The sequence below is a fragment of the Plasmodium vinckei genome, assembly GCF_900681995.1.
Source record: "Plasmodium vinckei vinckei genome assembly, chromosome: PVVCY_04".
NCBI classification, from domain to species: Eukaryota; Apicomplexa; class Aconoidasida; order Haemosporida; family Plasmodiidae; genus Plasmodium; species Plasmodium vinckei.
In genome coordinates this window covers 81,534-95,408 of record NC_051296.1, presented here as the reverse complement: position 1 = coordinate 95,408, position 13,875 = coordinate 81,534, and the positions used below count along the sequence as shown (strand labels likewise).

The 13,875-nt window shown below is 22.8% G+C and overlaps 3 protein-coding genes across 3 annotated transcripts; 2 read left to right on the top strand and 1 right to left on the bottom strand.

The window, feature by feature from the left end:
• Window positions 1-1,987: 1,987 nt before the first annotated feature.
• On the top strand, window positions 1,988-2,401 carry PVVCY_0400250 (DNA-directed RNA polymerases I, II, and III subunit RPABC2, putative; the record flags this gene model as incomplete). Its single annotated transcript, XM_037634943.1, has 1 exon — window positions 1,988-2,401. One exon carries the CDS (start codon window positions 1,988-1,990, stop codon window positions 2,399-2,401), a length of 414 nt encoding a protein of 137 aa, XP_037490134.1.
• An 851-nt stretch (window positions 2,402-3,252) lies between these two features.
• PVVCY_0400240 (HAD superfamily protein, putative) lies at window positions 3,253-7,554 on the bottom strand (the record flags this gene model as incomplete). Its single annotated transcript, XM_037634942.1, has 5 exons — window positions 3,253-3,330; window positions 3,861-3,939; window positions 4,021-4,121; window positions 4,250-7,385; window positions 7,553-7,554. Coding segments are annotated over 5 exons (3,396 nt in total).
• A 2,404-nt stretch (window positions 7,555-9,958) lies between these two features.
• Window positions 9,959-13,843, top strand: PVVCY_0400230 (conserved Plasmodium protein, unknown function; the record flags this gene model as incomplete). Its single annotated transcript, XM_008627816.1, has 1 exon — window positions 9,959-13,843. The coding sequence occupies one exon, from the start codon at window positions 9,959-9,961 to the stop codon at window positions 13,841-13,843; it is 3,885 nt and encodes a 1,294-aa protein (XP_008626038.1).
• Between the last annotated feature and the right edge of the window lie 32 nt (window positions 13,844-13,875).

Below are 13,875 nucleotides of genomic sequence, written 5' to 3'. Positions count from 1 at the left end.
TAAATGTGTGTGAGACGGTTTTAATGAAGATATTAATGTTATTTTTTTTTTCCAATTTTTTAATGTTCTATTTTTTTATTTTTCTATTTTGTTCTTTTTAAGTATTGTACAAATGGGTGTGTTAAAAAATATAAATTTGTTTTGCACATATGGAAATACGTTACATAAAATTAAAAATGTGTAAATAAATATTTATACACATATATTATGGATACATAATTGTTTATTTCAGAAGAATTAGTTTAAACATTTTTATTACATTGACAATGTAATAATAAAACCATATAATGTTTTGTTATTTTTTATGATTATTTTAATTTTTGTAAAGAAACATTCTCCTATTATTCTTTTTGAATGTAACTCTTTATGTTTTTTATTTTAAAATTTATGTATTAGGGATGGAAAATAAGAAAATAAAAAATAAAACAATCTTACAATTTTTTAATAAGCAAATTTAAGTGAAATATTTGAGTAGGGATATGTAAGACTTGTAAAATATATAATTTATTTTTTTTACTGTTATTTTTTAAAGCATAATTTTAATACATTATACGGAATAATGACATAAAGGGGTAAATGTGTAAGAGTTATTGTATGTTTTAGACATTTATAATATATTTATTTTTTTTATTTCTTTGTTTTTTTTTTTTTTACAAAATTTATAAAAAAATGAAAAGATTAAAAATAGTGGAAAAAAAAGTAAGACAAAAAATTTATGTTTATGGTTAAAATGTTTTAGGGAATTATATTTATTTTAATAATGATTTGTTTTTTTTTTTTTAAATGAAATATATATTTTATTATAGACAAAAATGGAATATTAAGAGTTAATGTTGTGAAATTAAATAAGTGTAAGCAAACTACATACATATATTAGTCATATTAAAAAAATTTATAATATAAAAAAAAAATAAAGTTTAATAGTAGATAGGATATTTCTTTTTCAATACTATGGTTGTTATTGTAGTAAATTTTTATATCTTATAAGACTAAATAATATAGAAAGAAAATAAGATTGCGATATTTACAATATGCATATATATTACATACTTTATAAGGCTATATAATTATTATGCTTAAGGAGTATTCATAATGTATAGTCAAGCTTGCTACATGTCATGTTTTCAATTATTAATGTCTTTATAAGAAGTGACAAGAAAAGGGAAAAATAATTATTTATCAATTTTACAACATTCTTTTACGATTGTCAATCTTTTTGGTGAATTGAAATAGATTAAAATAAAAATAATATTTTCCTTTCACAATTGGGATATTCCCATATTTATTTGTTTTATATATAATATATTTTACTTTATTTTTAATATATATTTATAATTTTTTATGTCACTTTAAAATGTAAAATATGTTGATTTAAAAATTATGAAAAACTTTGTAAGTAATACTATATTATTGTATATACATGCGGATACAATATATTACGGTTTAATTGTATAGGGGAATAAAAAAGGATAATAGGGGGCATTGATTTTGAAAAAAATAAAAATTAAATTAAAATTCGAAATGGTGAAACATAATAAAATAAAATAAATAAGAAAAAATATATAAGGAAAAGGGGCATAATTATATTTTTTTTGTATAGGATAAAATATATTCATTGTAAATTTTAAAAAATAATGTAAAATAATATTTATAAAGGTAATTATTTTGTCATTTATATTTTGCTGTGATATAGTTATATATATTTTCACTGGTTATACTAAATAAATTTGGCTATGAAAAAAAATTAGGTTTTATAAGGGAAAGATAACAAGTTTAACTTGAGAAAAAAATATATTGGATTTGTATAGATTTTTTTTTATCCCTGATTAAAGAGTAATAATATTTGCCTATAGTGTTCATGTCGTTCTTTAATTGATTTGTTCATTTGTTTATTTAACTTCTTACTAATTTCTTGTTTAATTTGATTTTTTTGACTTTTGCAGTGGATTTATATAATGACAACTACGGAAATGACGATGATGACTTTATGGGGGACGAGTTTGGGCAAGGAGTTGACAGTGACGAAGGGGAAAATTATGAAAACGATATAGACATTATAGCAGATAATCAGATTAAAAAAGAGAAATATGATTATGAAAATTGTGAGGGTAATGAAGAAAATATAAGAATAACAAGCCCATATTTAACTAAATATGAAAAGGCAAGAATAATTGGAACACGAGCATTACAAATAAGTTTAAATGCTCCATTAACTATACCTATTGAAACACAAAATGATAAATCCAATGGTAAAAGTGATTATGACAATTATTTAAACAATGACCCATTAGTAATAGCAGAAAGAGAATTATATAATAAGTCTATTCCATTTATTTTGAGAAGATATTTACCAAATGGGAGTTATGAAGATTGGAGATTGGATGAGCTTATAATAGATTAATATTTTTTTATGTTACGATTTATATGTTAAGAGTTATTATGCTAAATTATTTTGTTTTGTTTTTTTTTCCTATAATTTTGTAAGGTTGCTACAAACTTGGCTATCCACAAAATATATTGACTTACCACTTTTTGATTTCAATTTAAATGGCTTACAAAGATAGACTTTTTTATCATATTTATAAATGCATATTTAAACAATGAAATAGAGATAAATTATTATGATAGTAAAATTTAAGTATTTAGTGTATGTACATTTAAATTGGCTATTTTATTTTATTTTTTTTTTTTTTTTTTTTTTTTTTTATGGCTTGTCTTGCATTAATTTATAGCTATTTCCACATTTTAAAAATAAAAAACTCATAAAGATAAATAAAAATGCTTTAAACAGAAAGAGATATTACAATAAGATATAAATTTATAGTTTTAGTGTTTAATATTAAATAAAGTATGAGTTTTAAAAAAATAGTAACACATATAATGCAGACTTATATGGAAAGTACAGTGTGAATTAAATTGTGGGTGAAAAAAAAAGTTAGACGATTAAATAAATAAATATGTGAGCACCATCAGTGTGAGATAATTTGATACAGTTATAAACGCTATATGCGTTGATATATTTTGAAATTTTGAAAGAATATAAAAATGAATAAAACAAAAAATATTTATAAAGACTTGAAAAGGTTAAAAGTGTAATGCTTACATAGAATATATGCACAGGTGTGTGTGCAAATTCAAAAACTAAAAAAAGGTATAAGCATGTTCTGGTGATATACCATAAAATAGGGAAATAAAAAAGCAAATTATTAAAAAGGGGCATATATATTAACATAAATATGTAATAAAATAGTATCAACTGCTGTCACTTATATCCATATATTTTTCATAGTATGTTAGGCTGTTCATTTTCCAGTATTGAAAAGAATTATACTAAAAAAAAAAAAAAAAAACATATTTAAAATAATTTGTATATGCATGTATATAACAATATATCGGCTTGGTGACACTACATATGTTATTTATATTTACACCGAGCGTGAAACGTATATAGGTATATGGTCATTTTTTTCAATATTTGAATGTATGTATGTATATGTATATTTGTTCGTAGTAATAAAAAGGGAAAGAGGAAAATAAAAAATGATGGCAGGTAGCCATGTAGAGAAAGTCAAAGTTAATAGGATTATGATAAAATGTAAATATTTCATAGTTATAAGAGTTAATAAAGAATAGAATAAGGCTAGAAATTTGTATATATATTTTTTGAGGTTAATAAAATAGTGTATGGATATATAGAGTATGCTCGCATGAGTGTGAAATAATGTGTATATAGAAATTTGGTAGTACAAAAAAACAAAAATACGATAAAAGATTTTTAGAATATATTTTAGAAATAAGATATCTAAAAAATTAGGAGTAATAAAGTAGATAAGATTTTATAAGTTATTTTCCATTCTTACTTGGTCATCATCTTCTCTTTTCTTGTCACATTTAATGCTCGGAAACATGTACTCCGTTATTTCACTCATCGTTTCGTACCTATTAATAGGGAAGTGAAAAATATATAAATTGGTGAACATCCAAAATAGGGTTTATGATATTTTTTTTTCATTTTCTTACGTTTTGGCGTAGGTGGAGTTGACATGATGCACTATTCCGTTGTTGTCAATTATAAAAACCTTTGCCTCTGGGACGCCGACAGATATATAGGCTCGATGATCCTGTATGAAGAAGAAAAATAAAGAGAAGTGTCAATAAGAAGGATTGTTATGTTAGGGAGATTGGTTATCAAATTGTAAAGTATATATGGATTAAAGAGATGAACAATTTGAATGTTTGAAATGCTTACACTTTCTGTATTTCCGAAGGCGGCATAAAATGGATTATGATGTGAAGGGAATAAATTTCTAATATCACGTAATGCGGCTATTTTAAAAATGTATGGTTTTTTGTCAATAACTTCTCTTTTGAAGGATGGGAAAAGTCGATCGGGACTTAAAATTAGAGGACCATCAGGAAGTTTATTATCATTTCTTTTAAATCGAAATAGATATTCTCTAGTAGAATCAGCTTGACCAATAGCTCGAGCAGTTAAATATAAAATATGATAACCATTATTATTTATTTTATTAAATAATTGAGAGACACCATCATGAGACCAATCTTTTCCTACAATTGGCATTATATGGCCTAAAACATTAGATCGAGTTATAGTACCATCAACATCAGAAATAACAATTTTTGCATTTTTTTTCCAAAGATAAATAGTACCATTAATACTTTTAGTACCTTGTAAAGATGATGTTACTAAAAATGTAATAGTGTTTGCACCTTCTTTTAAATTTAATGATTGAAGTTGTTCTGATGTTGGTCTTAATGATTTTCTATAACGTACTTTAATTTTATCTTCTTTATGTCTAATACTTCTTTTAGAGTCATCATTTTTGCTATACAATGATCCTTGAACACTTCTTTTAATATTACTATCGTTAAAATTTAAAAAGGTATTATCATTAGAAATACTTGAGTTTTGTAAGTTGAAGGTATTGGTAGAGTTTCGATGGATATTTAGTCCTGAAGTTTTACTTTCTCTAGCATTATTATTAGAACTGTTTTGAGGTTGTGATGCATGGAGTTTATTGTTTGGTGTGGAAGTGATAGAAGATGTATTTTTATCGAGATAAGTATTTGGATTATTTTCTGATGTTGTAATAGATTTTTTTTTGTCATCTTTTTTATTTGTTGGTGTATTATTTGAAATATTTTTTTTTTCTGTTTTTGTATTTTTATCTTTAAGTTGATTATTATTTTCAACATTAGAGACTCCAAACCAGTTTCTCCAACTTTTATCTTTCATTTCAATTAGGTTGAGAGAACTATTTAATAATTTTTCAACAGCAAGAATAGAAAGAGGTTGATTAAAAACAACCCATGATGCTAATAATGGTAGAGCAACCCTTGAAGGATAATAAGGATCTTTTTTGTCAAATCGAAAAACAAGAGATGGATGATACCATAAATTAGAATTTCTATCAATTTGATCATATGTAACAATATTAGCTTCAAAAATATTTTTATTATGAATTTCAATATTATATTCATTATGTTCACTATCAATATTTTGATTTAATAATAGATGTCCACATAAACTACATTCTATTCTATTTTGTATATCATCATCAAATGCATTTTCTTGTGTATCATCAATAGATTGATCATAATAATTATTTTCATAATTAGATTTGATGTCTTCATCTATATAATCATCTGAAATGGCACCATGAGTATTAGTTTGTATTTTTTCTCTATTAGTTTTTGACACTTTTCGTTCTTCTTTTGTTTTTATAACTTTTGATTCAAACATATTTTTTGATGTTTGTTTTTGAATAGTAGGATTCATAATATTTCCATTGGAACTATTTTTTTTTTTTTTCATATCATCTAAGATATCTCTATTTTTATTTTCTTCTTTTAGTGGGTCTTTTGTAAAATTATAACCTTTTGAATGAAGACTAAGATTTGATTCTTTTTTTTCTCCACTCGATTTTGTATTATAATTAGCAGATAAAGGTCGTGTTTGTTTGGATTGGCTACTTCGTTGTATTTCTAAATTGTTTGGTGGATTATTTTTTATATTTTTAACAGATTCATTTTTTTTGTCTATATTTTTATTAGGATTATTAAGTGTGTCTTTATTTATATTTTTTGCATCTTTTAAATCTTTTGCAATAAGATTGATATTTTTATCTTTGATTTGGTTGATGTTGTCTTTATTTAAATATGCTAAGGAATATTTTTTAATTTCACTATGGTTATTAGTTTTTTTAATGTAACATTCACTGAAATTTCTTTTTCTACCAATTATATCATTAGGAATTGGTAAAATATTATCATTTTTGAATGGTTTATTTTTATTACTATCGGTGCTAAATTTATTACTAGGAGCAACACTTCTATTTTTTTTTTTTTTTATATTGGATGATGAAATAGGGCTAGCATTATCAGATGGAGGGTTTTGAACTTTCAAATGTGGTAGTCTTCCCCAAGACCATGACCATTCAGAATTAATATTTTTATCGTCAAATTCATTTTCTATTTGATTTGAATTATTATTTTGAACAGTTTGATATGTTTTAAGATTATATAATACATCCCCATCTTCTTTTTGAGTATGTTCTTCATTATTACTAGTAATTGATTTTTTTTGTTCTTCATTATTACTAGCAATTGATTTTTTTTGTTTTTCATGAATATCTTTAGATATAGATTGTTTTTCTTTTATATCCGGATGTTTTATATCATTTTTAGTATCACTTCTTTTTCTGTTTGATTTTGTATTATCATTAGTATAGGAAGCTTTACTACTTCGACGATTCCGTGTCGAATTTCGAGTTAATCTTTCATTATCACTGTTAACTTTTCTTTCTAAGATGGGTCTTGATTTTTTTTTTGACAGATCATCATGACGATTACATTTATCAGATATGGTAGTATTTTTATTTTGATAATTATTTAATAAAACTTGTTCATTCTCTTCATCTTCATCAAATTCGTATTCTTCTTTATCACTTCTAAAATTATTAATTGATGCTTCAAATATACTACAACTATCAATATTATGTTCAAAAAATCTATCATCATATTCATATCTAGGTGATGATAATGGAGATGTTTCTAAATCTTCTTCTACATCTTCGTATGTTTTTTCAACAAAATATGCTTCCCCTGCACTACCTAATTTCATATGTAAATTTGTACTTTTTCCATTAACTAATATATTAACTATTTTTTCTTTGGATCTTAGTAGTTTTGTTTTTCCAAATCTTACATGAAATGGGGTTGACTTATATATTAAACTTATTTTTTTATCATTTTTTATTTGCGTCTCGATTTCTGATTCGATGCATATAATATCAATACAGCCGCTTAGCGTGGCCTGGTTGAAATCAAGGGCATTTGAAACGCTGCTAACTATTTTTCCCCACCTGAAATGTGTGAAAATGGATGGAAACTCAATGTAGCATATGTGGTGTCATATATAAGTATAGCAGAAAGATGGATTATTTTAGTATGCATTTTGAATATATAACAAAAAAAAAACATTGTATGTAAATGTAGTGTTATATTTGGTTATAATTTTTATTTTTCTTACATTTTTTTCCTTGATTTTTTGATTCGTACATAACAGGGTAAATTGGGAGAAAAATAATGTGATAGGTTGTTTTAAAAGTGTGGAAAAATAAATATGGTTGTGGTTGTACGTATATAAATATACGAGGATACAGGGTGGGCAGTTATTATTTTACAAAAAGTGATTTTCTTTAACGTTGGGTATTTTTTTGGATTATGTTTTTGTCCCACGTTTGTTTATTTTATAAAGTTTGGTATTTTGTATTATTATTCGATTTATTTATTTTTCCCTCTTTTTATTATTTCTTAATTTTAGTATTTGAATTCATTTTTCCACATACATAATGAATAATTGCCATTTTATTTTATTCGTTGTATTTTAATATATTTTTTAATTTTTATACTATAATACATATTGATAAAAGTGTGGAATTAAAATTACAAATTATTCAATATATATATATTTTAGTTAGGTATAAATACAAAAATATAAAAAAAATGAAAAAAGGTTAAATAATAATAACCATATAGTGTGTGAAAATAAATTAACTAAAATAAATGGCGTAGCTATAAATTAATAGAGATTGTGTTTATATTTATTAGTAATAAAAAAAAGAAAAAGAAATGCGAAAGGAATAATAATCGGCGTGTACTTATCAGTTTATAATATATACATGTAATGGGGATAAAAATATATATATATATATATATATATATATATGGTATATTTAATTATTATACATATATAAAATAATTATATATATATATTTATTTATATATATATATATATATATATATATAGCATATAATATTTAAAAGGCGAAAAGATTAAATCAAGTATATATGAAATAAAAATAATTATGTGTATAGCGCATTATATATAACTTCAGGTACGAGGATAAAATTATTAGTGGGGAAAATATATTTTGAATTAAATAAATAGAAAAATATTTAGCAATTTAAAAAAAATAATAATAATAAAACATACTGTACTTATCTAAATTAAGAGTTTTAAAATAAATGAAAATGAAAGTATAAAAAAATAAAAAAAAATATATATGAAATTAAATACGAACAAAATATAATGAGGTATATATATATGTTAGTGAACAGGCATATTATAATGCATTTATGTGTAAAGATAGTATATTTGGATGAATAAATCATACGAGTTAAAATATGTTTATCGTTCTTTTTTGTATATAATATGTTTTTATTTCTCTTTTTAAAATATTAACCATTATGACCAATCCTATTTATCAGTAATACTTACTTATCCATTCTTTTTCCAATTTCGGTGTGTTCCTTTTAACTAATTTTATGTCACTATTTATTTGAACTATGGTATAGAAAAGGTTTTACCTACCAACTGTTGATTCTTTATAGTTTCGAAAAAATAATACATAGCTTACGATAGATTATAAAAATAGAAAAAGAAAAGAAATTACCCTATAGAATTAATGTGGATATAAATATATATCCAGGAATATATTTATGTGAAACCTATAAATGGTTAGAATATGTACCTTTGTAGAGTTATATTAATCATTATATAGATTATTTACAAATAAGAGAGATATACTATTTTTATATAATGATTTCTTTTTATCATTGTATATGGTAGCTTGATTAAATCGAAGTTATGATGGTTTCACACAAGGAATGGATTTTGTATTATATCCTTATCTATATAAATATATTTTATTATAATTTTTCTTAAGATAAAAAATGTCAATTTATTAATACTAAGTTTGGGAGAATAAATATGGAGTTTATTTTTCGGCATGATATATATTTATTATATATAGGTTTATAATATATATCAAAGACATAAAATAATAAAAAAAATAATTAAATAGATAAATTAAATAAATAAATTAAATAATATAAAAAAATGATAAATATAATTTAACACTTATTAAATTTATATATTAAGGAAATAAGGATAATGTAAGTATTATAGGGGTAGGTAAATACGAGAATATTTTCCTCAAATTTTTTGTTCGTATATACATAAAGGGTAAATAGCCGACTTCATATTATTGAGGGCGTAAAATATGTAGAGAAATTGTGAGAATTGTGTTTATGTAATATTATATATTTGTTTACATGATTTATTGCATATATATTTTTTTATTAAGAAAATTATTTCCTATTTTTTGAATATTGATTTGTTATAATATAAATGATATAGCCATTAATTTTTCGCTATTTAAGCTAATACCATTTATGATCGTACTTACATATAAGAAAAAAAAAAAAACGTGAAAATAAATATTTTGGCTAGCTTGTTAATGCAAAAAAGGGGACTGAAATGGGAAATAAAATAAAATATGTATATATGAAAAAGTATATACACAAATAAAATATGTACTTATATGTATGTATATAATATGTACAGTGGATATATGTGGAAATGTAATTAAAAATGCCCTGTATGGAAGGTTATGATAAATGTCTTTATGATTTTGAAGAAAACTTAAAAAAATCATATGACAGAATAAAAAAGATAAAGAAAAATGAAGAAGTTGTATATGAACATACAAAATTAGAAGATAGTGAAATAAAAGAAAAGAGAATATATTTGTTGGGTTTAAATTATGGAGAATATATATTGTTAAGGGGGAATTTTCGTTTTAGGCTCATAAAAGGGCTAGCTAATTTTAATGGGGAAATAGTAAAACCATCTATAGAATATAAAAATGTTCATATACCTGACTTTAGCCCAATGATTAAACTTATAGCCTTAAATGATATGAATATAAAATGTGAAAATGGAATATTTAAAACAATTTTTCATGGAAATACTAAGGAAGAAAATAAAAATAAAACAGATACTAATATTTCTAATACAAATATTCATAATGAGGGGAATATAGAAAAGTGTAACGAAGACGATCGTTCTATTAGTAAATCAACAACACAGGATAAGAATGAAAAAGGTGATGAAAAAAATTCTGAACATTTTGATAAATGTATGAACGGGAGTAAAAATATTCCTGAATGTTCAGAAAAAATTTTAGAAAATTATATATATTGTTTAAATATGCTAGAAAAGGGTGACATAAAAAAAGATGAATTTTATGAATATTTAAACAATTTTAAAGTAAACAAAACAGAAATGATAAATAAATTTGCAAGTAATTGTATGATGGATACAATAAATATGAATTTTGAGAACTTTCCTATAATTATTGCATTTGAAAAAAAAAAAAACTTTTGGTATAATTTATATAATAGTGACCCCAAAAAAATTATAAATATAACTAATAGTGCAAAAAATAATAGTATATATATTAATAGTTATCAAATGTCTTATATCGTCAAAGAGTTTATGCTCTATACACACAATAAAAAAAAATATAAAGTGGAAGATATTTTAAAAAAGATCGAAGAAGAAAGTATATCTCGAAAATTGCCAACTCCATTTGATGATTTAGAAAATAAAAAGGAAAGTATACTAAATTCAGATTGTAAAGAAAATGAGTCAAATTTGCGTTCATACAAAAAATCGAAAGTAGAAAATGTGAAGAGTAATGAAAATGTAAATAGCCCAGTAGAGGTAGAAAAGACAAATTACAAGATAAATGAAAATGATAAAAATGATTTGGGAATAAAAAATAAATTAAAAACAGAGGAATATTTAAAAAAATTAAAAAAAGAAAATATTTATGAAGAAAAAATGGAAAATAATAAAAATGAGCAATCAAAATTTGATATAGTTTCGAGTATAATTATAATGGGTGATAAAGGAAAGGGAAAAAGTTATTTTGTTACAAACTTTATAAATAATTTATTAAACTATAATAAAAATGGGGTACTATTATTAGACATTGATGTTGGTCAACCTATTATTGGGATAAGTGGGTTTATATCTTTATATAAAATAAAAAGCCATTTGAATATTTATAATTTTTTTTACCCTAAAAAATTTAAATGTATTAAGAAAATATTTTTTGGTAGTTGTTCAATTATGGATAATCCAAATCATTTTATTAAATGTTTGGAGCAGATATATGATTATTTGTTTGATGTATATTTGAAAAAAAAATTAGAAAAAATAAAAGAGAGAAATAATTCAAATAAAATGAATAATAGTAATATAAATATAGGGGGATGTTTATATCCATTAGTTGTTAACACATTTGGGTGGATAAAAGATATGGGATTGTTTTTACTAAATTTAAATATTTTATTAAGTAGAGCTGATTTTATAGTGCAAATAGATTCATTAAAAATAGAGAAAAGAATGAAACAATTATTTAGTAAAGAAAACTTTTATGAATATATGTTTAACGATTTTTTGATTACGCATAATGATAAAAAGATGGTAGAAATGGAAGAACAAGAAATGCATTGTGAAAAACGAAAAAAAAAAGTAAAAAATAAGTATATTATATTTAATTTGAATAATAAACATGTTAAATTAATTGCAAAAGAACATTCTATATTTAATACAATAATTAAATATAATTATGGATTAAATGAATCTGATTTATTGTTTTATGATTGTTCAATGTCTTTTAAAAAAGAAGAAAAAATAGAAACCGAAAAGAAGGATAATAAGAATTATATTAATAAGCAACCTTATAAAAAAAAAATGTATAATATGGGTAATAATAATAAGAGTGGTTTTACAAAATTTAATGAAAGTAATAAAGATGTATTACCATCACATAATGAGCGAGGAGAATGGAGTAATACAATGAGACAATATAACAATTATGGATTTATTGAACAAAACCAAAAAGGTACTAAAGATTTTCGTGATTATTGGAGAACCTATTGTTATAAGCCATTGCTAGATTATACAGATAATAGTATTCTTTATAAAAATGAATCAAGAATAAGACACACTAGATATCGTACTTATTTTTATAAACGTTATCAAGCTGTTATTAATCCTATGATAAGTAAATATAGGAAGAATGAATCTAGATATCATATTGGGGGTGAAATAAAAAAATTAAATAATTTAAAAAATTTTGAAAAAACATATTATGATAATTTTTCGAATAATGATAAAAATCGTATGTCTATACAATCTACGGAGAACTCTCCATTTTTAGTGAATAATAAAAACATGGGTTTTGAAAATAAAACAGATAATTATATAGACAATAATGAGAGTATAAAAAATTATGATGATTATATTAAAAAGATTGAAAATATATTTGAAAAAAAATGTATAAGAATAATAAATTTTGTAAGTTATAAAAAAAATAATTTTTACGAAAATTTAAATAAAGTTATTTCCCAAAATAAAAATGTTCCTATACTTCCAAAAAATTTAAGAGCATATCGTTTTTTTTGTTTTTTCTTTTATAAATTTAAAAAAATTATATTTTATTTACATAGTTTTTCACCCTATGATGGGATAGATGATTTTTTTATGAAGCATGAGCATCGAGTAGCTGAATATGTATTTCAAGTGATTGTTAAGAATGAAGAAGTAGGAAGTGATATATGTTTAAATGTAGAGAAGGATACCCAGAATTATAGCTATATGGAAGTATTAAATAATAGCTCGATGGAAAAAGGAGAAATAGTGGGTGATTCATTTTGTAGCGATAATAATAATGAGGGAAATAAAAGTTTTTATGAATTGAATGAATATAAAGAGGGGGATAATTTAAATGAAATTGATGATGAGAAATTGGATGATGTCAAAAATGACGAAATAGAAGTTGAGAACACACTTTGGAATGATACAATTTATAAAAGTCATTTTTTATTTAATTGTGTTATATTTGATTTGAAAAATATAAAATTAAGTAATATAGCATTTAATAAAAATAGTAATGATATATATGAAGAAGGAAATTTTTTGGCTTATAAATATTTCTTTAATAATATTATATGTTTATGTAGTGATAATATAGAAAGTAATATACATAGCAAAAATGATGAAAAACATTTAGGGAATAATAAAAAGTTGAATTATAATATTACTCGTTTAGATATAGGTACAGATTTTGAAAATATAAATTCATTTATTAAAAAAACAGAGTTAGAAAAAAATAATGTTAAAATAGTTGATATATCCGAAAATTTTACACACATATTAACAGCATATATTAAGTTGATAGATAATATGAAGCTTATAATATATTTGCCATATTGGTTCACCAATTTTGATATACTTAAAAATGTAAATACGTTTGTTTCTGGAATGAATTTAATACCTTATAACATAAATGGGATGATTAATAATTATCCTTACTATGTAGATATAGTAATTGCGAAGGAGGATGAGATATTTAAATTTTTGAAGGACGATAAGGAGAAGGAAGTAGAACAACCCGATGGATAGGATTGAAATGTATAACAATTACATTAATATGT